Genomic DNA, 23,624 nt, shown 5'->3' on the forward strand with positions numbered 1-23,624 from the left:
AGTCCGGAACCGCGCGTTAGCTGCGGGGAGTCACGGAGGAGAACGCCAGGGCCGTTTCTGTCGCCCATGGCCGCCGCACTCCTCGCCCGGGCCTCTGGCCCTGTTCGCAGAGGTGAGTGCGCTCGGGCTCCGCACGGCGGGGCAGCGGCCCACGCCTGGCCCAGCAGGCAGAGATCCTGACCGCCGGCTTTGGCCCGTGCCTCTGGCCAGTTCCGCGGGCTTTTGCCCGCTCCTCCAGGAGCGCGCGCGCGGCCTTTGCCCCAGTTCTGCTGCTGCTCGCGCCGGCCCAGCCCGGCCCTTCAGGGATCCCTGGCTCCTGCACGGACCCTTACCCCTCCATTGACCCCCGCCGAGAGCCCATTCCTTACGACTGCATCCCTCATTTCACCCCCAGCAGGTTCAGGGTGTGCCCTTCTTCTGGAGCCAGGCCTGGGATTGAACCAGATCCGCATCTGTGACCTTGGGCAAGGCAGCCCTCTCAGACTCATTTGTCCTATGTTTAAAATGTCCACAGGGAAAATCAGAGATGTTGGGAGGACTAAATCACAGGGTCGTGTAAAGCACTTTGCGCCTGGCATGTAACAGGTGCTCCATAAATGTTCTTGCTGGTTAATACAGTACATTTCCTATTTTATGTGTCTCCAGCTGTGGCAACTGTGCCACTTACGGCCCCGGCTTCCTTTGCCTGGCCTGAATTAGAAAGGGAACCCTTACTGAGAACTGTGCTAAGTGCCAGTTAGTCTCTCTTTAATCTTCCCACTCCTAGGAGCTGAATACTATTGTCCTCCGCTTGTTATAGTAAAGGAGGCTGGGTGAAATTTAAAACCCTTGCCTCAGGCCACAGAGCTGAGGTCTTATTACTATTGGCATTATACTGAGGACTGAAGGATGGAGTGTATGGAAATGTCTAGTGAGTACACTAAGCATTAAGTTAATACGGGGTTTTCAGTGGCAGCCGTGGACATTTTGGGCCAAGAGTTCTTTGGGGACAGTTCTTTGTTGTGGGGGTTGTCCTGTGCCTTGTAGGATGTTCAGCAGGATCCCTGATCCCTATCCACTGGGTACCAATAGCATTCCCCTCCTCCAGTTGTGACAACTTAAATTGTCTCCAGACATTGCCAGATGTCCCTTGGAGGGCAAAATACTCCCTGGTGGAGAACCACTGAGTCAGTGGGCCACTAGTATTCTTTGAGATCTCGTGCTTTCTCCTTCCACTGACTTCTGCCCTTGCTGATAGCTCTCCATCCGAGGGACTGGCGGCAGGTACACACCATTTACCAGTCTGTGGAACTGCCTGAGACACACCAGATGTTGCGTCAGACATGCCGGGACTTTGCTGAGAAGGAATTGTTTCCCATTGCAGCCCAGGTAGACAAGGAACATCTCTTCCCAGCAGCTCAGGTGAGAGTGCAACCTCAGCAGCCCATGATGGCGGTCTGCCCTCTGCTCCTGGATAAGTGGTGACAGTGACAGCCAGCGGCACCCAGACTAGTAGAGGAACCCCAGAGCAGAGCCTGGAACCCAGAAAATGCTCTGGAAGTTTCCCTTGTCCAACATGTGGCCAGTAGCCAGGATTTAACTTCCAGGACAGCAGTAATTTGCGGTGGATGGTCAGTTGCTTACCGTGTACCATACTGTGTGCTAATTGTAATAGTGCTTTTAGGGTGCTTGGCATGCGCTGGGCACTGTTGTTGAGATGGATTATCTCGTCTGTTCCTCAAAATGGTCCTGTGAGGTGAGGGCACTATTATTTTTTTCAATTTTTTTTTTTTATTTTTGAGAGAGTTTCAACTGTTGTTGCTCAGGCTGGAGTGCAATGGTGCTATTTCACCTCACTGCAACCTCTGCCTCCCATGTTCAAGTGATTCTCCTGCCTCAGCCTCCCAAGTAGCTGGGATTATAGGCATGTGCCACTACACCTGGCTAATTTTGTATTTTTATTTTTTCTCTTTTTTTTTAATTTTCTTTTTGTCTAAACTAGAATAACCAGTTTATAATTTTGTATTTTTAGTAGAGACAGTGTTTTATCATGTTGCCAGACTGGTCTCGAACTCCTGACCTCAGGTCATCCACCCTCCTCGGCCTCCCAAAGTGCTGGGATTACAGGCATGAGACACTGTGCTGGCCAAAGATACTATTATTATGTACCCTATGGACTCAAACTTGTGAATGACTTACATAATGTACCCAAGGTCATGGAGCTTAGCAACTACAGCGCTTCTGCTTCACCTGTTTTCTTATTTATTTACTTATTTTTTTTTTGAGATGGACTTTCGCCTTGTTGTCCAGGCCGAAATGTGGTGACGTGATCCTGGCTCACTGCACCCTCCATTTTCTGGGTTCAAGCAGTTCCCCTACCTCCGTCCCCAGTAGCTGGGATTACAGGTACTCACCACTATGCCCAGCTAGTTTTGTACCTTCAGTAGAGAAAAGGTTTCTCCACGTTGGCCAGGCTGGTCTCGAACTCCTGACCTCAGGTGAGCCACCTGCCTTGGCCTTCCAAAGGGCTGGAATTACAGGTGTGAGCCACTGTGCCCAGCCTGCTAGAACTGTTTTCTGCCCTGGGAACCAGAGTTTCCCATCAGTATGCTCCCTCCTGTGCTACTGTATTCTTCCATTTGCATTCAGTCTATCTGCAGTTACGTGTTGAAGAGGTTACTGCTGTACCCTCTGACTAGCAAGAAGTCCAGCATCTGGTATAAACATTCAGTAGATAGTTGTTTAATTAATGATTTGTGAAAAATCAAACCTTGCTGGCCTGTTCTTGCCATGCTGGTGTGCAGTGGTGCAATCTCGGGTCACTGTAACCTCCGCCTCCCGAGTAGCTGGGATTACACGCATGCACCATCATACCTGGCTAATTTTTGTGTTATTGTTATTTTTAATTTTTGTGTTTTTAGTAAAATCGGGGTTCTGCCTTGTTGGCCAGGCTGGTCTCAAACTCCTGACCTCAGGGGCCTTGGCTTCCCAAAGTGTTGCGATTATAGGTGTGAGCCACCACGCCTGGCCTTCTTGCCTGTTTTGCAGTCTGAGGAGCTCTCGAGTTGCCCCCATTTACACGCTTGGGGGGCCACTCTTCCAGCTTAGTGCATCGTGTGTGTTCAGCGTGCCACTGGGCATGGTGCCCGGACTGTGGGATACCCCAGAGCTGAAGCTGAGCAGGCAGGTGACATTCTGGGCGCCAGAATTCGTTGGGCAGCTTTCAGGTATTAGACATTTAACATCTTACTCACTCGTGTTACCCCATTTAATCCTAAGGGAGTCCCTACCTAATCTAATGTAATCTCCATTTTGCTTTCTGAAATGATTACAAGGATTGAGATAGCCGATTTCATGATGCCTGGTACTTGAAAAATGGTAGCCAGTCATACTATTATTGTTACTTTGATTAGAGCTGTGGAAATTGAAGCCTGGAGAGGTGAAGTGACTTTCCAAAGGGTTATTGGTCTGTGGAACTAGAATTCATAGCCCAAGGGGCTGGCTCTAAAGCGTTTCCTCATCCCCTGTTCACCTGGATGTCCCAGAGGCCCCGCTGGCCTGCAAGGAGTCCCTGTTCTAGTGGGGAATGCTGCTGTGGAGAGTTAGCTACCCCTTCATCTTCCACACGTGCGCGCGCACGCACACACACACACACGAGTGCTACACACGTTACTCTTAGTAACCTTGGCTGGCACTCCCTTCACCTTTTAGCTCCATTAGTGGAGATATGAGAAAACCCAACATCTTTGTGAGTAGAAGAAAGAGGCTGAGCACAGTGGCTCATGCCTGTAATCCCAGCACTTTGGGAGGCTGAGGTGGGTGGATCACTTGAGGAGTTCAAGGAGTTCAAGACCAGCCCATCCAACATGGTGAAACCCTGTCTCTCCTAAAAACACAAAAATTAGCTAGGCATGGTGGCAGGCGCCTGTAATCCCAGCTACTCGGGAGACTGAGGCAGGAAAATCTCTTTAACCCAGGAGGCAGAGGTTGCACTGAGCTGAGATCACACCACTGCACTCCAGTTTGGGTGACAGACCAAGACTTTGTCTCAAAAAAAAAAAAGAAGTAGAAGAAAAATCAGCAGATAGGCCATGGAAAAGCAGGAACAGTGTAGGGGCACTTCCCCCGAGACCACTGTTCGAGACACGGCTGTGTGTTAGGACTTTTCCTGCAGAATGACAGAGTGCCTGATATCTCTCTCCCGTAACTCCCCAGATTATCAGGCATAGATTTGCTCTGCATAAGGAAGCTGACAATAGAAGCAAGACTTGTTTGCCAACCTACACTGAACTAGTTCTCTCTTGCTTGTTTTCTGGGGCCGGGAAAGTTGCAAGATATTCCTCCAAATCACGGCAGAAATGGGTATTGAGGGAAGACCTCAGGACACCAGCCTGCCACTCCCTTGTGGCCCACGGGGACTGCTCAGTAAGGACTTGCTAGACATGTAAAGGTGGCTAAGAGTGTGATCCCATCTATCTGTGCTTTTATCTTTTACAGGGTTTTCCCATGTCTGTAATCTCATCAGATTATCAGGAGTCCTGCTGTTACTCTCTTTGTGTAGATGACGCAGGTGCAGTTGTATGAACTGGCTCAGGGTCAGCGGTGGCTCAGTAGAGCTAGGGAGGAGTAGCACCCAATCTTCTGGTCTTTCTGCTGTTCCGCGCAAACTGGGCTCTGGTTTGGGGGGCTGACAGGATGCACAGGTTATTCCTCAGGGTTTGCTTCTCTTAACTGAGGATTGCAACCTGTTGGCTTTTTGCTTTCATCCCTGGCACTGTGTGTGGCACAGTACTCCCAGTTCCAGAAGGGAATTCAGGGCAAAAGTGGGCAGGAGGGTCAGGGACTAGACATGCATAGATCATACGGCATGTTTGCAAAATTCCAATGATACAGTCAGTGTTTCAAAATCCTGATGGTATTGCCATCAGTAGCTAATATTAAGGAGTGACTATATTCTCGGTACTTAAACATATATATTTTGTTTATTTTTTTTGAGACGGAGTTTCACTCTTGTTACCCAGGCTAGAGTATGCAGTGGCGCAATTTTGGACCACTGCAACCTCTATCTCTTGGGTTCAAGTGATTCTCCTGTCTCAGCCTCCCGAGTAGCTGGGATTACAGGTGCCACCACCCTGCCTGGCTACTTTTTGTATTTTTAGTAGAGATGGGGTTTCGTCATATTGGTCAGGCTGGTCTCGAACTCCTGACCTCAATTGATCCACCTGCCTCGGCCTCCCATAGTGCTTGGATTACAGGCGTGACCCACTGTGCCTGTCCTTAAACATGTATTTAACTCCTTACATTTTCTTTTCTTTTCTTTTTGGAGATGGAGTCTTACTCTGTCGCCCAGGCTGGAGTGCAGTGGCATGATCTTGGCTCACTGCAACCTCCACCTCCCAGGTTCAAGCAATTCTCCTGCCTCAGCCTCCTGAGTAGCTGGGATTACAGGCATATGCTACCACGCCCAGCTAATTATTTGTATTTTTCATTAGTAGAGAAGGGGTCTCACTATGTTGATCAGGCCGGTCTCAAACCCCAGCCTTCCAAAGTACTGGGATTACAGGCGTGAGCCGCTGCACCCGGCCACCTCCTTGCATTTTTGAGACAACACTGAGGGAGACAATTATCTCCAGTTTCCAGAGGAGGAATCTAAAGTCAGGTTAAATTTCTTGGTGGAAAGTCAGACCCCTGGTAATGAGAGGAGCCATATGGAGACTTCTGAGCCACCTCCAGCTTATAGTAGGTGCTTTGTTAGTTCTTTCTTTTTTGTTGTTGTTGGAGACAGAGTCTCGCTCTGTCGCCTGGACTGGAGTGCAGTGACGCAGTCTTGGCTCTCTGTACTCTCCGCCTCCCAGGTTCAAGCGATTCTCCCGCCTCCGCTTCCCGAGTAGCTGGGACTGTGTGTGCTGTTATGCCTGCCTAATTTTTTGTATTTTAGTAGAGATGGGGTTTCACCATGTTGCCTGGCTGGTCTGAAGCTTGTGAGCTCAGGCAATCTGTCCACCTCGGCCTCCCCAAGTGCTGAGACTATAGGCGTGAGCCACTGCATCCGGCCTATTATTGAGTAACTAAAGTATCAGGTGAGGCTGGGTGTGGTGGCTCATGCCTGTAATCCCAGCACTTTGGGAGGCCAAGGCAGATGGATCACCTGAGGTCAGGAGTTCAAGACCAGCCTGGCCAACATGGTGAAACCCTGTCTCTACAAAAATACAAAAATTAGCCGAGCATGATGGCAGGTGCCTGTAATCCTAGCTACTTAGGAGGCTGAGGCAGGAGAATCATGTGAACCTGGGAGGCGGAGGTTGCAGTGAGCTGAGATTTCACCATTGCATGCCAGCCTGGGCAAAAGAGCGAGATTCCATCTCAAAAATAAATCAACATATAATAAAAATAAATAAAGTAACAGGCACTAAACCTGCTTTTCCTCCTCTAGCCCAATCCCAGATGATAGTGTTGAGGCTGACCCAGTTAGCCATGCAGAAACCGCTAGAGGCATACCCCATTTTTCCTTCCCTTTTGCCTGCTTACTCCTGTTAATTTCACTGTGGAATCCTCTTCCAAAGGCCGCCTCCTCTCCTTTCTCCCAACTGGAATTCATCTCTCTGTTCCAGGCATTTCATCTGTAAATAGTAATTCTCTAGCTGTGCTTCTCTCATTATTGTGTGTCTGATATCACAGCGACTTCCCACAGTCAGCTTCCTGAGGGCAGGGTTGGGTCTTGTCCATAGGCGTATCTTCCTGTCCCATACGACACTGCAGTTAGTTAGTGTTTCACAGTCAAAAAGTGTCTGTTGAGTTTTACAGAATGGAAACAGATTGTATGCCTGTTAATTACCAGGTCCTCAATGTCCTTATCATCTAACACGCAGCTCACACATACACAGAGTAGGGTCCAGAGGAGGTGACAAACAGGTGTGGTGGCTCCTGCCTATAATCCCAGCACTTTGGGAGGCAAGGCAGGTGGATCACTTGAGGCCAGGAGTTCGAGACCAGCCTGGGTAACATAGGTAGACCCCATCACTACAAAATATACAAAAATGAGCCGGGTGCGGTGACATGAACCCATGGTCCCAGCTACTCAGGAGGCTCAGGTGGGAGGATCACTTGAACCCAAAAGGTTGAGGCTACAGTGAGCTATGATTGTGCCACTGCACTCCAGCCTGGGTAACAAAGCAAGACCCTGTCTCAAGAAAGAAAGGAAGGGAAGGAAGGAAGACAGGCGGGCTAGTTTTGGCTGTAGTGAACATAGGCATAGTCAAGATAAATTTAATTTTTAAAATTAGTTTTGTTTTGTTTTGTTTTGTTTTTGAGACAGAGTCTCACTCTGTCATCCAGGCTGGAATATAGTGGTGCAATCTTGGCTCACTGCAACCTCCGCCTCCCAGGTTCAAGTGATTTTCCTGCCTCAGCCTTCTGAGTAGCTGGGACTACAGGCATCCACTGCCATGCCCGGCTGATTTTTTGTACTTTAGTAGAGATGTGGTTTCATCATGTTGCCCAGGCTGTTCTCCAACTCCTGAGCTCAGGCAATCTGCCCACCTCGGCCTCCCAAAGTGCTGGGATTACAGGTGTGAGCCACCATGCTGGCCTTAAAAATGAGTTTGAAAAGGAACTTAAAACATTGCTTATATGTGAAGGACCCACTGTTTCCCAGATACAAGGCATCAGGTAACTGCAGGCTTGTCTTGTCTGTCACTGCTGGGAAATGGGTCTTACCCCTTCTTACATTTTCTCTGGGAGTCTGGAGACCACCGGGCGCAGCCTCATCAGTGCTGTTCCTCTTATCAGGGTGCAGGTCCGGGTTGCTGGGTGACAGACACCACGGACCAAGAGTGACCACTGGAAGGGGCTCTAGGAGGTCACCCTTTGAGATAGCTCTGAAGATCAGGCCTCTCTCTGTAGAAAATACTAAAGTATTGAGGGGGGCCTGGCTGCTGTTAGTCAATTACCATCAACTTACATCGGTCAGAGACAATGGATAAACCCGAACCCATGTTTTTTTCCCTTGGCTGCTTTTAATTTTTTTTTTTTTTTTTTTTTTTCTGAGATGAAGTCTCGTTCTATTGCCCAGGCTGGAGTGCAGTGGTGCAGTCTTGGCTCACTGCAGCCTCTACCCCACAGATTCCAGTGATTCTCCTGCCTGAGCCTCCCAGTTAGCTGGGACTACAGGCACGTACCACCACACATATTTTTAGTAGAGATGGGGTTTCACCGTGTTGGCCAGGATGGTCTTGAACTCCTGAGTTCTGGTGACCCGGCTGCCTCGGCTTCCCAAAGTGCTGAGATTGCAGGCATGAGCCACCGCTAATTTTATTCTGGGTTTCTTCTTTTTGATGATCTCATCTCCTCCCTCTCCTGCCACCCCTTCTTCTTTCCCTCGGTGCTGGTCTCCCTCCCTGTCTCTTTTTCAGGAGGCCCTGTAACGAGTGCACATGACCCCGGTTATTGCTTCCGTTCCCAGTTTTTTTCTAGAATGTTCCTGCAGCTGGCCACAGTATGTTGCCTAAAATCTAGAGATAAATTTCAGAGTGAGAAAGCCTGGGAAACAGCCCCTGTCACCACTGATAAAATGGGGTGAGGTGACTGCATCCAGGCTCGGGAATCAGGTGGGGAAGGCCGTGCTCTCATGTGGTGCTGCCCTAGAGTGGCGCTCCTCTGTTTTGAAATTTGCTGTTTCAACACCAGAGTGGGAGTGGGAGTAAGTGGGACTGCCGTGCCTTTCACAGACAGAGGCAGATGCTTTAGTATTTTTTTAGAATTATTATTTTTTTCGTGATGGAGTCTTGTTCTGTCACCCAGACTGGAGTACATTGGTGCAACCACGGTTCACTGCAGCCTCTACCTCCCAGGTTCAAGCAGTTCTCCCGCCTCAGCCTCCCAGGTAGCTGAGATTACAGGCATGTGCCACCATGCCCGGCTAATTTTTATATTTTTAGTAGAGACAGGGTTTCACCATGTCTAGAACTGCTGACCTTGTGACCCACCCGCCTCGGTCTCCCATAGTGCTGGGATTACAGGCGTGAGCCAACATTCCCAGCTGGTAGAACCTTTAAAAGAAAATGCTGATGGAGGAGGGACGACAGGAGCTGGGTAAAAACTGAGGGCAATGGTATACGCTAGTGAGGTCTTTTGGGTGTGGGGATTGTGAATTTCTGTAACTTTTGATTCTAGCTCAGTGAGAAGTGTCTCGTTAGCCAAAGGGAGGTGGTGCTGTGTAGAGAGGAGGAGGCTGGGGTTCTCTCTTGCCTCCTGGTGGCCTAGCACTGATGCCCACACCCTTTCTATGTGCATTCCCTCATCTGTAAGAGGAATACAGGGTCACCCTCATTCTGCTACCTGTTGGGATGTGTGACCAAGCATTTTAGGTGAATATGAAGAACTGAACGAACCTAAAGGAGTTTCATCCTTTTACTCTCCTTCTGGGAATTTGGGTTCCTACTGTGTTTCTGGGGAAGAGATGGCATTATGGAGCCATTGAATCATGCCCCATTTATTCCAGGGTTTTATACCAACGAGCTCAGGGGTGAAGAGGAAGGCGTGTCTTGGTGTCTGGGGAGATCGAAGATGTTTGGAGAGGGAAGCAGCTTGAGCTCGTTCAGTCTCGTGCTGCTTTGATGGTAGGTTGGAGAAAGGCTTTCGCTGAGGACTGTGCCTGGGCCTGACCGTGAGTCTGGGACATCTGCACATTTGTTCTTGTTTTGTTTTTGGGTTTTGAGACAGGGCCTCACTCTGTCGCCCAGGCTGGAGTGCAGCCTTGACCTGGGCTCAAGCCATCCTCATGCCTCAGCCCTTGAAGTAGCTGGGACTGCAGGTGTGCACCACCATGTCTGGCTCATATATTTTTATTTTTATTAATTTTTTGTGGAGATGGGGTCTCACCATGTTGGTGAAGCTGTTCTCAAACTCTTGAACTCAGGTGATCCTCCTACCTCCATCTCCCAAAGTGCTGGGATTACAGGCCTGACCTACTATGCCCTCTTATAAAAAATTTTTTTTGGTTTGAGATGGAGTTTTCGCTGTTGTTGCCCAGGCTGGAGTACAGTGGTACAATCTTGGTTCACGGCAACCTCTGCCTCCCAGGTTCAAGCGGTTCTCCTGCCTCAGCCTCCTCCTAACTGGAGACCTACATATTTTTAGCGCTTGGTAGAGTATTGTCTAGCCGCAGAGGCATTCCTTAATAAAATACTTTTTTTTTTTTTCAGTTAGAGTCTTGAACTGTTGCCTGGGCTGGAGTGCAGTGGCATGATCTCGGCTCACAGCAACCTTGGGCTTCTGGGTTCGAGTGATTCTCCTGCCTCAGCCTCCGGAGTAGCTGGGATTACAGGCCCCCACCACCCCTCCTGGCTAGTTTTTTTGTATTATTAGTAGAGACAGGGTTTCGCTATGTTGGCCAGGCTGGCCTCAAACTCCTGAACTCGTAATCTGCCCACCTTGGCCTCCCAAAGTGCCAGGATTACAGGCGTGAGCTACTGTGCCTGGCTTTTTTTTTTTTGAGACGGAGTCTCTTGCTCTGTTACCCAGGCTGGAGTGCAGTGGCACAATCTCAGCTCACTGCAACCTTTGCCTCCCAGGTTCAAGCCATTCTTCTGCCTCAGCCTCCCTAGTAGCTGGGATTACAGGTGCATGCCCCCATGCCCAGCTAATTTTTGTATTTTTTTACTTGTTTCTTTTTGAAGTTAGGCAGGTTCTGTTGCAGTCCACATTTCCCACATTACTTGACTGAGAGTAATACCACTATAATACTATTATTATTGTTATTACCATTATGTTTTTGGTAGAGACAGGGTCTTGCTATGTTGCCCAGGCTGGTCTTGAACTCCTGGCCTCAAGCGATCCCCTCACCTTGTCCTCCCAAAGTGCTGGGATTACAGGTGTGAATCACTGCTCCTGGCCAACTATTACTATTATTAAAAATTAAGAATTCTGGCCGGGCGCGGTGGCTCACGCCTGTAATCCCAGCACTTTGGGAGGCCGAGGCAGGTGGATCACGAGGTCGAGAGATTGAGACCATCCTGGTCAACATTGTGAAACCCCGTCTCTACTAAAAATACAAAAAATTAGCTGGGCATGGTGGCGCGTGCCTGTAATCCCAGCTACTCGGGAGGCTGAGGCAGGAGAATTGCCTGAACCCAGGAGGCAGAGGTTGCAGTGAGCCGAGATCGCGCCATTGCACTCCAGCCTGGGTAACAAGAGCGAAACTCCGTCTCAAAAAAAAAAAAAAAAAAATTAAGAATTCTAAGCGCTTATCCTCCATTCATTCTCTCACTGGCCTTGGGCATGTAGCAGTGAACAGGAGCACACACAGTCTCTGCTTTCATAGTGAAGGCAGAAGACATTAATCCAGACAAGCATGTTCACCCCTGAGAAATTCCAGCTGCGGAGATGCTGCAGGAGAGTGACTGAAGGATTTGACTCAGTGAGGCTGTGGATGGCAGCCCAGAGCAGGAGGTCTGAGCTGTGATCGGCAGGAAAGGAGGGGTGATAACCAGCTGATGGAGGACGTTGCTGCATAGGAAGCGGTGTGTGCAAAGGCCTGTGGTGGAGACGCTGTGTGTGTGGGTGTGTGGAGGGGCTGGAGGAAGGTCTGTGGCTCAGGCTGTCCTGTTCCTTACCTCTGAGTTCCCTGAGGGCATCCTGTGCCTTTTGCCTGCTCGCTGCTGTGGCTGTGGATGGAGCGGGGAGCAGGCACGGAGGCGGGGCAGGACGGCTTAAATGGTGCTATCGCACAGGTCTCAGCAGGGCTGGGTCTTCAGCATCTGGACTTGGGGATCCCTTGTTGGTGGCTGGGGTCACATGGCCTGAGTTTCTGCAGGAACTGCCTCAGGGGCAGGAGGGTTTGGGGTTGGGGAAGGTGGGCCTGGCCCCGGCAGCTGCCCATGCCACGCTGTCCTTCCCTGCGGCCAGGTGAAGAAGATGGGCGCACTGGGGCTTCTGGCCATGGATGTGCCTGAGGAGCTTGGCGGTGCTGGCCTTGATTACCTGGCCTATGCCATCGCCATGGAGGAGATCAGCCGGGGCTGCGCCTCCACCGGAGTCATCATGAGTGTCAACAATGTGAGTCCCCTCCCAGGCCCCTGGGACACATGGGTGAGGGAGGCTCCTGTGAGCGGGGAGGCCCTGGCCTTGGCTCCCAGCCCTGATCTCTCTGGAGATGTCAGAGAGACATCTCTGGGTAGGCCCTGGAGAGAACAGGCCCTGAGGTGCAGCCCGCAGGTGGGCAGGGTGTGCCTGGGCTGGGGTTCTCTGACTGCTGCCCACTGTCCCGCCAGTCTCTCTACCTGGGGCCCATCTTGAAGTTTGCCTCCAAGGAGCAGAAGCAGAAGTGGGTCACGCCTTTCACCAGTGGTGACAAAATTGGCTGCTTTGCCCTCAGCGAACCAGGTACCTGCCCACACCTATAATCCTAGCACTTTGGGAGGCTGAAGCGGGCAGATTGTCTGAGCTCAGGAGTTAGAGACCAGCCTGGGCAACACAGTAAAACCCTCTCTTTAAAAAAAAAAAAAAAAAAAAGTAAAAGGCTTTAGGGGAAAAAAAAAGGTGGGGGGCTTGTCCTTAGGGCGACAGGCCCAGATGGGGAGGAGAGGAAGGAGCAGGGCCAACTGCCCACTGCTTCGGAGGCCGGAGGGGAGGCTCCCGTGCGGTTGGCGGGGTGAACGCTCTTGCCTCCGAGGTGCTGGGAGGAAGATGGGCTTCAGGGTCCCCTGGCTTAGGACACTCCGCTCCTGTACAGCCCCTTTGCCCTCTGGGCCAGTCACTGAGAACTTTGGGACCTTCATCTTTGGAGCCCGAGTCATAGGGTCTCATGCCCATCAGCAGGGGTGTGTGGAGGGGGAGAGGTGGCGCCCTTAGGTCGGGTGGGGTGGGGCCTGCGCTGAGCCCTGAGTCTGTGTGAGGGCAGGGAACGGCAGTGACGCAGGAGCTGCTTCCACCACCGCCCGGGCTGAGGGTGACTCGTGGGTCCTGAATGGCACCAAAGCCTGGATCACTAATGCCTGGGAGGCCTCGGCCGCCGTGGTCTTTGCCAGCACGGACAGAGCCCTGCAAAACAAGGTAGACACCCCAGAGAGGGCGTTAGCCAGACCCTGGGCTGCCATCATTTCAGTTTCTAGATCATTCTCTCCTTGGCCCAACTGGAACTGTTTTTGCTCTGGGGCAAGTGGGGCTGTCCATGTACCTCCCTGGCCTGCCACTGGAGTCTGCACCTTCCCCAGAAGCTGGCAGAGGGTTTTGGGGCCTCCGAGGGAGGTGGGTAGGGGACCTGACTGGTGTCGGGTGTGCTGGTGTGAGAGTGTGGCTGAGGGGCAGTGCTGGGAAACTGCCCACCTGTCCGGGACCTTTCAGGGCATCAGTGCCTTCCTGGTCCCCATGCCAACGCCTGGACTCACGCTGGGGAAGAAAGAAGACAAGCTGGGCATCCGGGCCTCATCCACGGCCAACCTCATCTTTGAGGACTGTCACATCCCCAAGGACAGCATCCTTGGGGAGCCAGGGATGGGCTTCAAGATAGCCATGGTGAGCATGGACGGTGGTCCGGATGGCACCTTGGGTCCAGGCCCATGCCCTGCTGGCCAGCCACTGACCAGGGCAGTTCCCACAGCAAACCCTGGACATGGGCCGCATTGGCATCGCTTCCCAGGCCCTGGGCATTGCCCAGGCTGCCCTCGATTGTGCTGTGAACTACGCTGAGACTCGCATGGCCTTCGGGGCACCACTCACCAAGCTCCAGGTCATCCAGGTAATGGTGGCACCTTTGGGAGCTGGGCCTAGAGGCCAGATATTGGGCGGGAAGTGTGGCCTCCTCCCTGCTGTCCATCCTCCTCCCCCGCCCTCCTGTCCTTGGAGGGGCAGCTGCTGACCTGTGGCGTGGGGTGGGGCTGTTGCAGTTCAAGTTGGCAGACATGGCCCTGGCCCTGGAGAGTGCCCGGCTGCTGACCTGGCGTGCTGCCATGCTGAAGGACAACAAGAAGCCCTTCATCAAGGTGCCCACGGGGGTCCCCGAGGCATGGCCCAGAATGTGCTGGGCCCAGGGACAGGGGAGAGGTCAGGGTGGTCTCCGCTCCTCAGCCCCGTGGGGAGGCTCCACAGGCCTCCCTTGTCGAGGGGCTGTGAACAGGTGTGGGGAGTCCCCTCAAGGGAAGGCTCTGACTGCCCCCGCCATGTTTAGGAGGCAGCCATGGCAAAGCTGGCTGCATCGGAGGCTGCAACCACCATCAGCCACCAGGTGAGTATGGACGGTGAGCCCCGGGGGCCGGCTGCCCCTCCTCCAGCTTTCCCCATGGTAGGGGCGTCTTCTCCCTCCTGAGTCCCTGTTCCCATCTCAGGCCATCCAGATCCTGGGTGGCATGGGCTACGTGACAGAGATGCCAGCAGAGCGGCACTACCGCGACGCCCGCATTACCGAGATCTATGAGGGCACCAGCGAGATCCAGCGGCTGGTGATTGCCGGGCACCTGCTCAGGAGCTACCGGAGCTGAGCTCGCAGCAGGCTGGCCCAAGACTGCAGGAAGGCATGGGCGTCCAGGGCCTCCACCCCAACCCCGATTCAGAGGCTGGGTGGCCCAGAGGGGCTCAGCGCTGCCCACCCAGATCAGACTGCATGGGAACAAGGTCCCCGACTGCCATCAGCTCCACCTCTGGGACTTGCTATCTCCTCACCACAGTGCCTTGTGTTCTTCATGAGTAGCCTGGCCTCTTGGGGGTGTGTTGGGGGGTGCTGAGTGATACTCGGGCACACCCCAGTTGTGCTCCTGGGGGCCTGGTGCCTGGCATGAAGATCTAGTGGGACAGGCCCTTGATGGGGTCTGTCTTTTTGTTGAGGTCAGGCATCAGGAGCGGGGCTGGGGTCAGAATGACAAGGCCTGGGGTCCTGGTGCTGGGCAGGTGGTGGCGCTGGGCCATGGAGCTGGCCCTGAGGACTCTCAGCCCTTCGGAAAGTCTGATGAATGCTGGGGTCGGTGATTGGCGCTGTGCAACTGGCTGTGGGTAATAAACACACCTGTGCCCCAGTCTCTGTCCCCCCCATTCTGGGTGCTGCGGGGAGGGATGATGGTCTCTCACCTGCATGGAGCCCCCTCCTCTGGCAGGCCTCACACTGAGAATGTTGGGAGTCTCAGGGAGGGGCCTGGCCACCTGGGAGTTCCTGAGTTCCAGCAGGAGGCCAGGTTGATTACGGAGGCAGTTGAGGAACAGGAACCAGGTTCTGCAGGCTTCAGGGAGTGGCCCCTGAGCAGGGCGGGTGGGCTAGAAGGGGTTCTTTAGGCAGGCCCAGCCTCCATGCGGGTGGAAGGAAGGCCCTGGATTGCCAGAGTCAGGGAGCAAAACTGTGGGGGCCCCGAGCCCCAGGTGGGAGAACACAGAACCTCGAAAAGCGGCCATTCTGCTCACTAGTGCGTTTGGGGTTGGCCCTGGCCAACCATTGCAGGGGCTTGCCTGGTCCTGGTGCCTGTGGGGCTGGCTCCGGGCACAGGTGTCTCTGAAGCTGAACTCCAAGCTCTTAACCCTTTGGGCCAGTGCCAAGCAGCTGGAAGAGAAAACAGCAGCGGAAGACTTCAGAGGGGGTGGGGACAGCCTGCCAGCAGGCGGGGCAGAACCAGAGTGGCATTGCTGGGAGGCCTCTGGAGGGATGTGGTAGGGAGGCAGGTGACTCTTTAGGAGCCATCATAAAGGGGGTGCCCAGGAACCCCAAGCCTGTGCTGCGTGTGGATTTTTTTTGAGACAGTCTTGCTCTGTCACCCAGGGAGGAGTGCAGTGGTACGACCCAGCTCGTCACAACCTCAATCTCCCAGGCTCAAGTGATCCTCCCATCTCAGCCTCCCAGGTAACTGGGACCGCAGGTGCACACCACCATACATGCCCAGCTAAGTTTTAAATTTTTTGTAGAGATGGGGTCTTTTATGTTGCCCAGGCTGGTATTGAACTCCTGGGCTCAAGTGATCCTTCCACCTTGGCCTCCCAAGTGGGATTTCTGTGTCAGGCACTGGTGCCCCACAGCCAAAGGGTGCAGCCTGGAGCTGCTGCTCTGCAGGACAGCTTTTCCCTTGACCCTGCCCTGGGCCTGGTCCAGGGCACCAAGGGATGAGGGTGTGCCTTCTTAAGCAAATTTAGGTCCTGATTTACCCCACAGGCAGGGTGGGCACGAGGCCCATGGGTAGTGCGTTCCCTGCTAATGAGGCACACCTGTGGCTCCTGGGAAGCCTGTTGGCTTGGACTCCCGAAGCCTGTGGCGTCCTGCCCAGCCCGCAGAAGTTTGGACCTCTGGGCTTTCCTCCTGGCTCCAGGTAGGCGCTGCAGGGTCTTGGCTCCTGGCTCATGCTGTTTTGAGGTCTCCTGGATCTGCTTCTGTTCCCGCTCTGGGCTTAGGTGCAAGGCAAAGGTATGAGAGCAGAGGGGGACCCAGGACACTTCCAGAAGCAGCCGCGTTTGAGCCCTTCCACGTGGGGGCAGATGAAGGCCTGTCATTCCCTGTCCCCACAAGCCTCTGAACAGTAGGGAGGGGATGTTCAGAGACTGTGGCCCTCTCAGCAAGGCAGTACCCCTCCTGCGCAGATGAGGTCCGGGGTTGAGGCTGTCTTTGGACCCTTCCTCTAGGTGATGGGGGAGGGAGCCCAAACAGCCTTCATTCTAGGCTGGGGATTTTGGCCCCACCCAGCTTGGAGTTCAGGCCCAGAAGGCCTCAGACCCCCCTGCCCCACCCACTGAGAAGGATCTGGGGGCCCTGGAGGGTCGAAGCCAACTGGAGCCACCCTGCTCCCACCAGGGCAAAGGGCTGGAGTCAGCCTAGGCCAAGAAACAGGCCTGTGCTTCCCAGGTGGCGGTCCCAGGCAGGGTTTCTGCTTCTCAGACCTGCCCAGGCCTCATTCAGATGGCGGGGAAGAGCCTTGCCAGGAAATGCCTTGCAGCCTCGGAGGCCTAGCGTTGTCCTCTGCAGATGAAGCAACCAAGGCTCCAAGCCAAGAGCCATTCTGTGCACTCAGGGACTCCTCGGTGCTATTGTGGGTCCGGGGTCTGCCCTTCAGGGAGAGTTGGCACAAATACTTTGGCTTCACAGGGTGCTGCCAAGTTAGTGGAAGCTCCTCTCAGTTTGGAACTGAATCTGGGCTTGGCCCTGGGGACATTGGAGCCTGAACTGTCCTACAGCCTGTGTCCCTTTGATTTGAATTCCTCAGTGTGTATTTCCTAAGGGCAGGGACATTCGCTTACGTAACAACTGGACTGCTAGCTAAGCTTGGAACTTAACCTGTCAATGCTCACATCTCCACGCTCCACTCAGACGGTGCCAGCTGTCTCCGTATCAGCTCTTCTCAAGGCCCAGGAGCCTGCATTACGTGTAGCTGAGAGGTCACCCAGTAGAGTTGGGGTTTCACCAACTCTGCTAAAGATCTGACTAGCCCAGGCTGGTCTCAAACTCCTGGGCTCAAGTGATCTGTCCACCTCAGCCTCTTAGAGTGCTGAGATTACAGGTGTGAGCCGCCATGCCTAGCTAAAGAGTATTATTTTATAAATATGGTGTTTTCTTAGGTATTTTTGTTAACGCTTTTTTTTTTTTTTTTTTTTTTTTTGAGACAAAGTCTTGCATTGTGACCCTGGCTGGAGTACAATGGCACAACCTTGGCTCACTGTAACCTCCACTTCCTGGGTTCATGCAATTCTCCTGCCTCATTCTCCTGAGTAACTGGGATTACAGGTGCCCACCATGACACTCAGCTAATTTTTTGTATATTTAGTAGAGATGGGGTTTCACTTTGTTGGCCAGGCTGGTCTCAAACTCCTGACCTTGTGATCCGCCCGCCTCGGCCTCCCAAAGTGCTGGGATTACAGGCATGAGCCACCACGCCCAGCCAATGATTTTTTAAAACTGTGATACAGTTTACAGTTTGAAGCATTTTAAAGGGTATACTCAGTGGCATTGAAGACATTCACAATGTTCCACCATCTAGTTCCAGAACATTCTCATCACCCCAGCAGGAAGCTCCATACCTCTTGTTGCTGGTTTTTACCTTAATTGCATTGTGGTCTCAGCACATTTTCTGCATTATTTGAATGTTTTGAAATCCGTTGCGATGTGCTTCATGGCACTAAATTACTTTTGTAAAGATAGAACGTTAACAATTTGGTTTTTCCATGTTGATACGTGAAGTTCTAGTTCACTTATTTGAATTGCTGCACGGTGCCCCATGGTATAGACTCTATTTGGGTAGTTTTTTACTCTCATAAACCATGATGCAGTGAACTTTTTGGCACGTGTGTCCTCGTTCAAGTGTGAGAATTTAAACTTCTGAGCATTTAAATGGAAGTGGGCTTGCTGGGCCTGAAGGCTGTTTCTTCAGCTTCCAGCTCTCGCCAAATGGCCCTCCAGCGGTTGATCAGTGGTGGGATCTCCCTCTAAGCTTCTCCGAGGGTTGATGATGTGCGTGCATGCTCCCCGTTCCTGGGCACCGGCAGATTTTACAAATGTTCTTCAATATGGTTGCGATTTTAACTGCATTTCCCTGGTTTCTTGAGAAATTACACGTCTTTTCACATGATAGTTGGTCATTCTGGTTTCTGCTGTGAATTGCTGTTGCCTGTTTCTTTTATGGGTTGTAATTGATTTGTAATTGTCCCATGTGTATACTCTTGATACTAATTGTCAGATGTATGGTTGCAAAAAGGACCCATGCAATGTGTGGTTTTCCCTTTTGGGTTAAGCCAGGTGTGGTTGTTCACGAGGATGGATCACCTGAGGTTAGGAGTTCGACACCAGCCTGGCCAACATGGCAAAACACCATCTCTATTAAATACAAAATAAGCTTGGTGTGGTGATGGGTGCCTGTAATCTCAGCTACTCGGGAAGCTGAGGCAGGAGAATCACTTGAACCTGGGAGGTGGAGATTGCGCCTCTGCACTCCAGCCTGGGTGACAGAGTGAGACTTATCTTAGGAAAAAGGAAAAAAAAAAATAGGTGGGGCCAGGCATGGTGGCTCACACCTATAATCCCAGCACTTTGGGAGGCCAAGGTAGGTGGATCACGAGGTCAAGAGATCGAGACCATCCTGGTCAACAAGGTGAAACCCCGTCTCTACTAAAAATACAAAAATTAGCTGGGCATGGTGGTGCGTGCCTGTAGTCCCAGCTACTCGGGAGGCTGAGGCAGGAGAATTGCTTGAACCCAAAGGTGGAGATTGCGGTGAGCCGAGATCATGCCATTGCACTCCAGCCTGGGTAACTCTGTCTCAAAAAAAAAAAAAATAGGTAGAAGGAATCCATTCTAGTGTTTTAGTGTTCACACAATATGGTGATTATAGTTATCAATAATTTTTTGAATATTTAAAAATAAATAGAAGATTTAGTATGTTCTCAACACAAAGAAGTGATAGATGTTTGAAGTGATGGACAGTTACCTGATTTGATCATTAAGCATTTTATGCATCAAAATATCAGACATACCTCACAAATATGAACATGTACAATTATTGTGTATCGGCTAAAAAAAAAGCTCCTATGTGTAGCAGAAGGGCAGACACAGTGCAGGCAGCCAGAGACCTAACAGGAATTTTCAGAGCTCCAGAGACTGAATGCACAGGCCTGGCAGGTCCCTTATGCCAAGGGCAGGGGCAGGGGAAGGAAAACCTGGCATCCCGAAAGTGGAGCCATGTGAACGGATGCCCCTGGTTCTGTGCAGAGGGTGCTTCCCTCTCCATAGGAAGGCTAGCGCTTCTGCTGTGCCGGAAGAGTCTGTAGAAGCCTCTCCCAAGGCCACAGATACCCCTCTGCAGCGGCCCTCACCGCCTCTTCTGGCTGCCAGGCCCATGACTGTGGTTGAAGTCCAGCATCACCCAGCTGGGGACAGGCTGGGGCTGATAAGAAAGCCACCATACACTGGTACTGGTTTTCTACTGTACTAACACATTACTACACACGTAGTGGCTTGAAGAAATACCCATCTTAAAGGGCCAGGCACAGTGGCTCAGCCCTATAATCTCAGCACTTTGGGAGGCTAAGGTGGGAGGATGGCTTGAGCCCAGGAGTTCACAACCAGCCTGGGCAACACAGGGACAGCCCATCTCTACAAAAAATAAATAAGTGAGCTGGACGCAGTGGCACCTATCTATAGTCCTAGCTACATAGGAGGCCAAGAAGGGAGGATCACTTGAGGCCAGGAGTTTGAGACCAGCCTAGGCAACATAGTGAGATCCTGTCTCTACAAAAAATAAGAAATTAGCCAGGCTCAGTGGCACATGCCTGAAGTCCCAGCTACTTGGGAGTTTAAATTAGGAGGATCACTTGAACCCAGGAGTTGGTGGCTACAGTGAGCTGACTACACCACTGCACTCCAGCCTGGGTAGCAGAACAAGGCCCTGACTCAAGATAAATAAATACGAAAGAAAACCATCTCATAGTATTCATGGTTCAGGAGTCCATGTGGCTCAGCTGGATGCTCTGCTCAGGGTCTCATAGACTGAAATCAAGGGACTGCAGTCTCATCTGAAATCAGTTCCCTTCCAAGCTCACATGAGTGTAGCACAATTTAGAGGTCCCTTCTTTCTTGCTAGCTTTCAGCTGGAAGCCACTCTCAGCCCCTAGGACCCCCTGAATTTCTTTTCATAGCCCTTCCTCTCAAAGCCAGCAAGGGAACATCTCTGAATCTAGAACAGGCTTGTCTAATCTACGGCCTGCAGAAGGCAGTCCAACACAAATTTGTAAACTTTCTTAAAACATCATGAGGATTTTTTTTTTTTAAAGCTCGTCAGCTATTGTTCGTTTTTGTTTTTGTTTTTTTCACCAGAGTCTCAAGGCTGGGTGCTGTGGCTCTCGCCTGTAATCCCAGCACTTTGGGAGGCCGACGTGGTCAGATCATGAGGTCAAGAGATTGAGACAGAGTCTTACTCTGTCACCAGGTGCCAGGCTGAAGTGCAGTGGCTGGATCTTGTCTCACTGCAACCTCTGCCTCCTGGGTTCAAGCAATTCTCCTGCCTCAGCCTCCCGAGTAACTGGGACTACAGGCGCACGACACCCCCCCCCCCAAAAAAAAAAGCCAGACACGGTGGCTCACACCTGTAATCCCAGCACTTTGGGAGGCCAACGCAGGCGGATCACGAGGTCAAGAGATCGAGACCAGCCTGACCAAAATGGTGAAACCCCATCTCTACTAAAAATACAAAAATTAGCCAGGTGTGATGGTTCATGCCTCTATTCCCAGCTACTTGGGAGGCTGAGGGAGAATTGCTTGAACTTGGGAGATGGAGGCTGCAGTGAGCCAAGATGGTGCCACTGCACTCCAGCCCAGGTGACAGAGTGAGACTCCATCTCAAAAAAAAAAAAAAAATACAAACATATTATCTTACAGTTCTGTAGGTCAGAAGTGTGACTCTGGTCTCACTGGGCTCAAATCTTGGGGTTGGGAGGGCTGCACTCCTTTCTGGGGAGAATCCATTTCCTCACTTTTTCTAAGTTCTAGAGGCTACACACATTCCTTGGCTTGTGGCCCCCTCCTCCATGTTCAAAGCCACCAGTATTGCGACTCTCTGGCCATTGTCCTATAGACACATCCTCCCTCTCTGACTACAGCCTGGAAAGGTCCTCCCTCGCCTTTGTGTTTTTTTTTTTTTTTTTTTTTTGGCAGAGTGTTACTCTGTCCCCCAGTCTGGAGTGCAGTGACACAATCTCGGCTCACTGTAACCTCTGCCATCCAGGTTAAAGTGACTTTTGTGCCTTAGTCTCCCAGGTAGCTGGGATTACAGGTGCATACCACCACAGCTGGCTAATTTTTATATTTTCAGTAGAGGCGGAGTTTCACCATGTTGGCCAAGCTGGTCTGGAACTCCTGACCACAGTCTGCCCTCCTGGGCTTCCTAAAGTGCTTGGATTACAAGAGTGAGCCACTGTGCCCAGCCAATTTGTATATTTTTTAAAAGCATAAATGGGCCAGGTGTAGGGTCTCATACTTACAATTCAGGACTTTGGGAGGTCAAGGTCAATGTGTCACTTGAGGCCAGGAGTTCGAGATCAGCCTGGGCAATATAGCCAGATCCCATCTTTAAAAAAAGGCATAAACATATAAATACTAAAAGAGTCTGAGGAAGTGAGACAGGTGAGCCAGGGGACTCGTGTTTTTACTACAAGCTTTTAATACAATTTGATTTTGATGTGTTTTGTATTTAATATGCAAAATGAAAACACGGCATATCAAAGCCTGTCATATTCGTAATGATGAAATTTAAAATCTACATAAACGATTTATCTTCCAGCAAAACAAATTCACTGAATTGATTCTAGAGAAGGCAGAAAAAAACGAGAATAGACCAGTAAGACTAGAAGAAATTGATAAAGCAGTTAAAAATTTGCCCTGACAAAAGGCATCTCTTAACACTGTCAGTGGAAATGTAACTCAACTGGAATTGCCTCGGAGCAGGCGAAGGGGACAGTGGTACAGTTATCGAGGAAAAATGCTGTATTCCGGTAATGAACATACATACAGCTATGAGAAAAATGGACTACTGACCACAAATTACTAACGTGGTTGAATCTTACAAATGTAACATTAAGCAAAAAAGGTTAGACTCAGAGCTGGGCGCAGTGGAGAGCACCTAAACCCCAGCTACTTGGAGGCTGAGGTAGGAGGATCACTTGAGGATCCTCCAGCAGTTGGAGACCAACCTGGGAAACATAAGGAGACCCCCCATCTCAAAACAAGAATAAAAGTTAAATAAATTTTTTAAATAAAGGTAATACTTAGGCTGGGCATAGTGGCTCACACCTGTCATCTCAGCACTTTGGGAGGGCGAGGCAGGCAGATCACTTGAGGCCAGGAGTTCGAGACCAGCCTGGTCAACATGGTGAAACCCTGTCTCTGCTAAAAGTACAAAAGCTAGCCAGGCTTAGTGGTGTGCACCTGTAATCCCAGCTACTCAGGAGGCCGAGGCAGGAGAGTAACTTGAACCCAGGAGGTGAAGGTTGCAGTGAGCTGAGATCATGCCACTGCACTCCAGCCTGAGGGACAGAGCAAGACTGTCTTAAAAAAAAAAAAAAAGGTTATACTCAAGACTTTATAATGTATCACTGTATTATGTGAATTTCAAATGCAAGCAAAACTAATCCGTGGTGATAGAAATTAGAACAGTTTGGGCGCTGCTGGCAAGGGGCACAAGAGAAGCTTGCTGGGTGCTGGAAAGGTTTTATATTCTGGTTCAGGCATGGCCAGGTGGACAGATTCACGAAGGCTGTACGTGTAAAATACGTGGACATCACTGGTTACAGCTCAGTGTTGTTTTTTTCAAATGAAGAAGCAAGGAATCTGGCCCAGATGACTTTACTGAGAGTTCTAAAAGAGACAGGAGGAAAGGCCAAGGGTTTCCACAGTCTGCGTTTCTGTTGCGAGCAGGCCTGGTTCAGTCTTTGCCGGTCTCTGGGAGTGCCTGGAGCTACGGCGCCGAGCTGGGATAAGCTGAGAACTAAGCCCTTGGAATGTGCACATAGTCACTGGTGAATGATGTGACTGTAGGCTCAGGGCCCCGGGGCGAGATGAGCAGACTGGCAGATGTCAGAATGCTTAACATCAACGTTAGGACTGAGGATGTACGTCTGGCGTCTGTTTTGGAGTGCTGGGTTTCGGTTACCATGACTGGTCATGTGGCAGGAAAATGCCCAGGTGACCATCCCCCTCTTAG

The 23,624-nt window shown here is 51.3% G+C and overlaps 1 protein-coding gene and 1 long non-coding RNA gene across 6 annotated transcripts; both read left to right on the forward strand.

Annotated features, from left to right (window-relative positions):
- Window positions 1-14,984, forward strand: ACADS (acyl-CoA dehydrogenase short chain). Of its 5 annotated transcripts, XM_078337439.1 has the most exons (12): window positions 1-112; window positions 1,238-1,401; window positions 9,479-9,596; window positions 11,300-11,498; window positions 11,884-12,033; window positions 12,249-12,360; window positions 12,878-13,029; window positions 13,321-13,491; window positions 13,577-13,714; window positions 13,863-13,958; window positions 14,144-14,200; window positions 14,301-14,984. In XM_078337439.1, the coding sequence occupies exons 5-12, from the start codon at window positions 11,893-11,895 to the stop codon at window positions 14,451-14,453; spliced, it is 1,020 nt and encodes a 339-aa protein (XP_078193565.1). In that variant the 5' UTR covers window positions 1-112; window positions 1,238-1,401; window positions 9,479-9,596; window positions 11,300-11,498; window positions 11,884-11,892; the 3' UTR covers window positions 14,454-14,984. The 5 variants fall into 5 exon arrangements, with proteins under 5 accessions (XP_078193565.1, XP_078193563.1, XP_035113729.1 ...); XM_078337437.1 differs by lacking the exon at window positions 11,300-11,498 and having other exon boundaries at window positions 13,863-14,200; XM_035257838.3 differs by lacking the exons at window positions 9,479-9,596; window positions 11,300-11,498.
- Window positions 14,985-15,677: 693 nt separating this feature from the next.
- Window positions 15,678-17,142, forward strand: LOC144577690 (uncharacterized). Its single transcript, XR_013522167.1, has 3 exons — window positions 15,678-15,796; window positions 16,257-16,351; window positions 17,027-17,142. It is a non-coding gene; the product is annotated as an uncharacterized LOC144577690 (long non-coding RNA).
- Window positions 17,143-23,624: the final 6,482 nt, after the last annotated feature.

Source organism: Callithrix jacchus, chromosome 9 (assembly GCF_049354715.1).
Source record: "Callithrix jacchus isolate 240 chromosome 9, calJac240_pri, whole genome shotgun sequence".
Classification (NCBI taxonomy): Eukaryota; Metazoa; Chordata; class Mammalia; order Primates; family Cebidae; genus Callithrix; species Callithrix jacchus.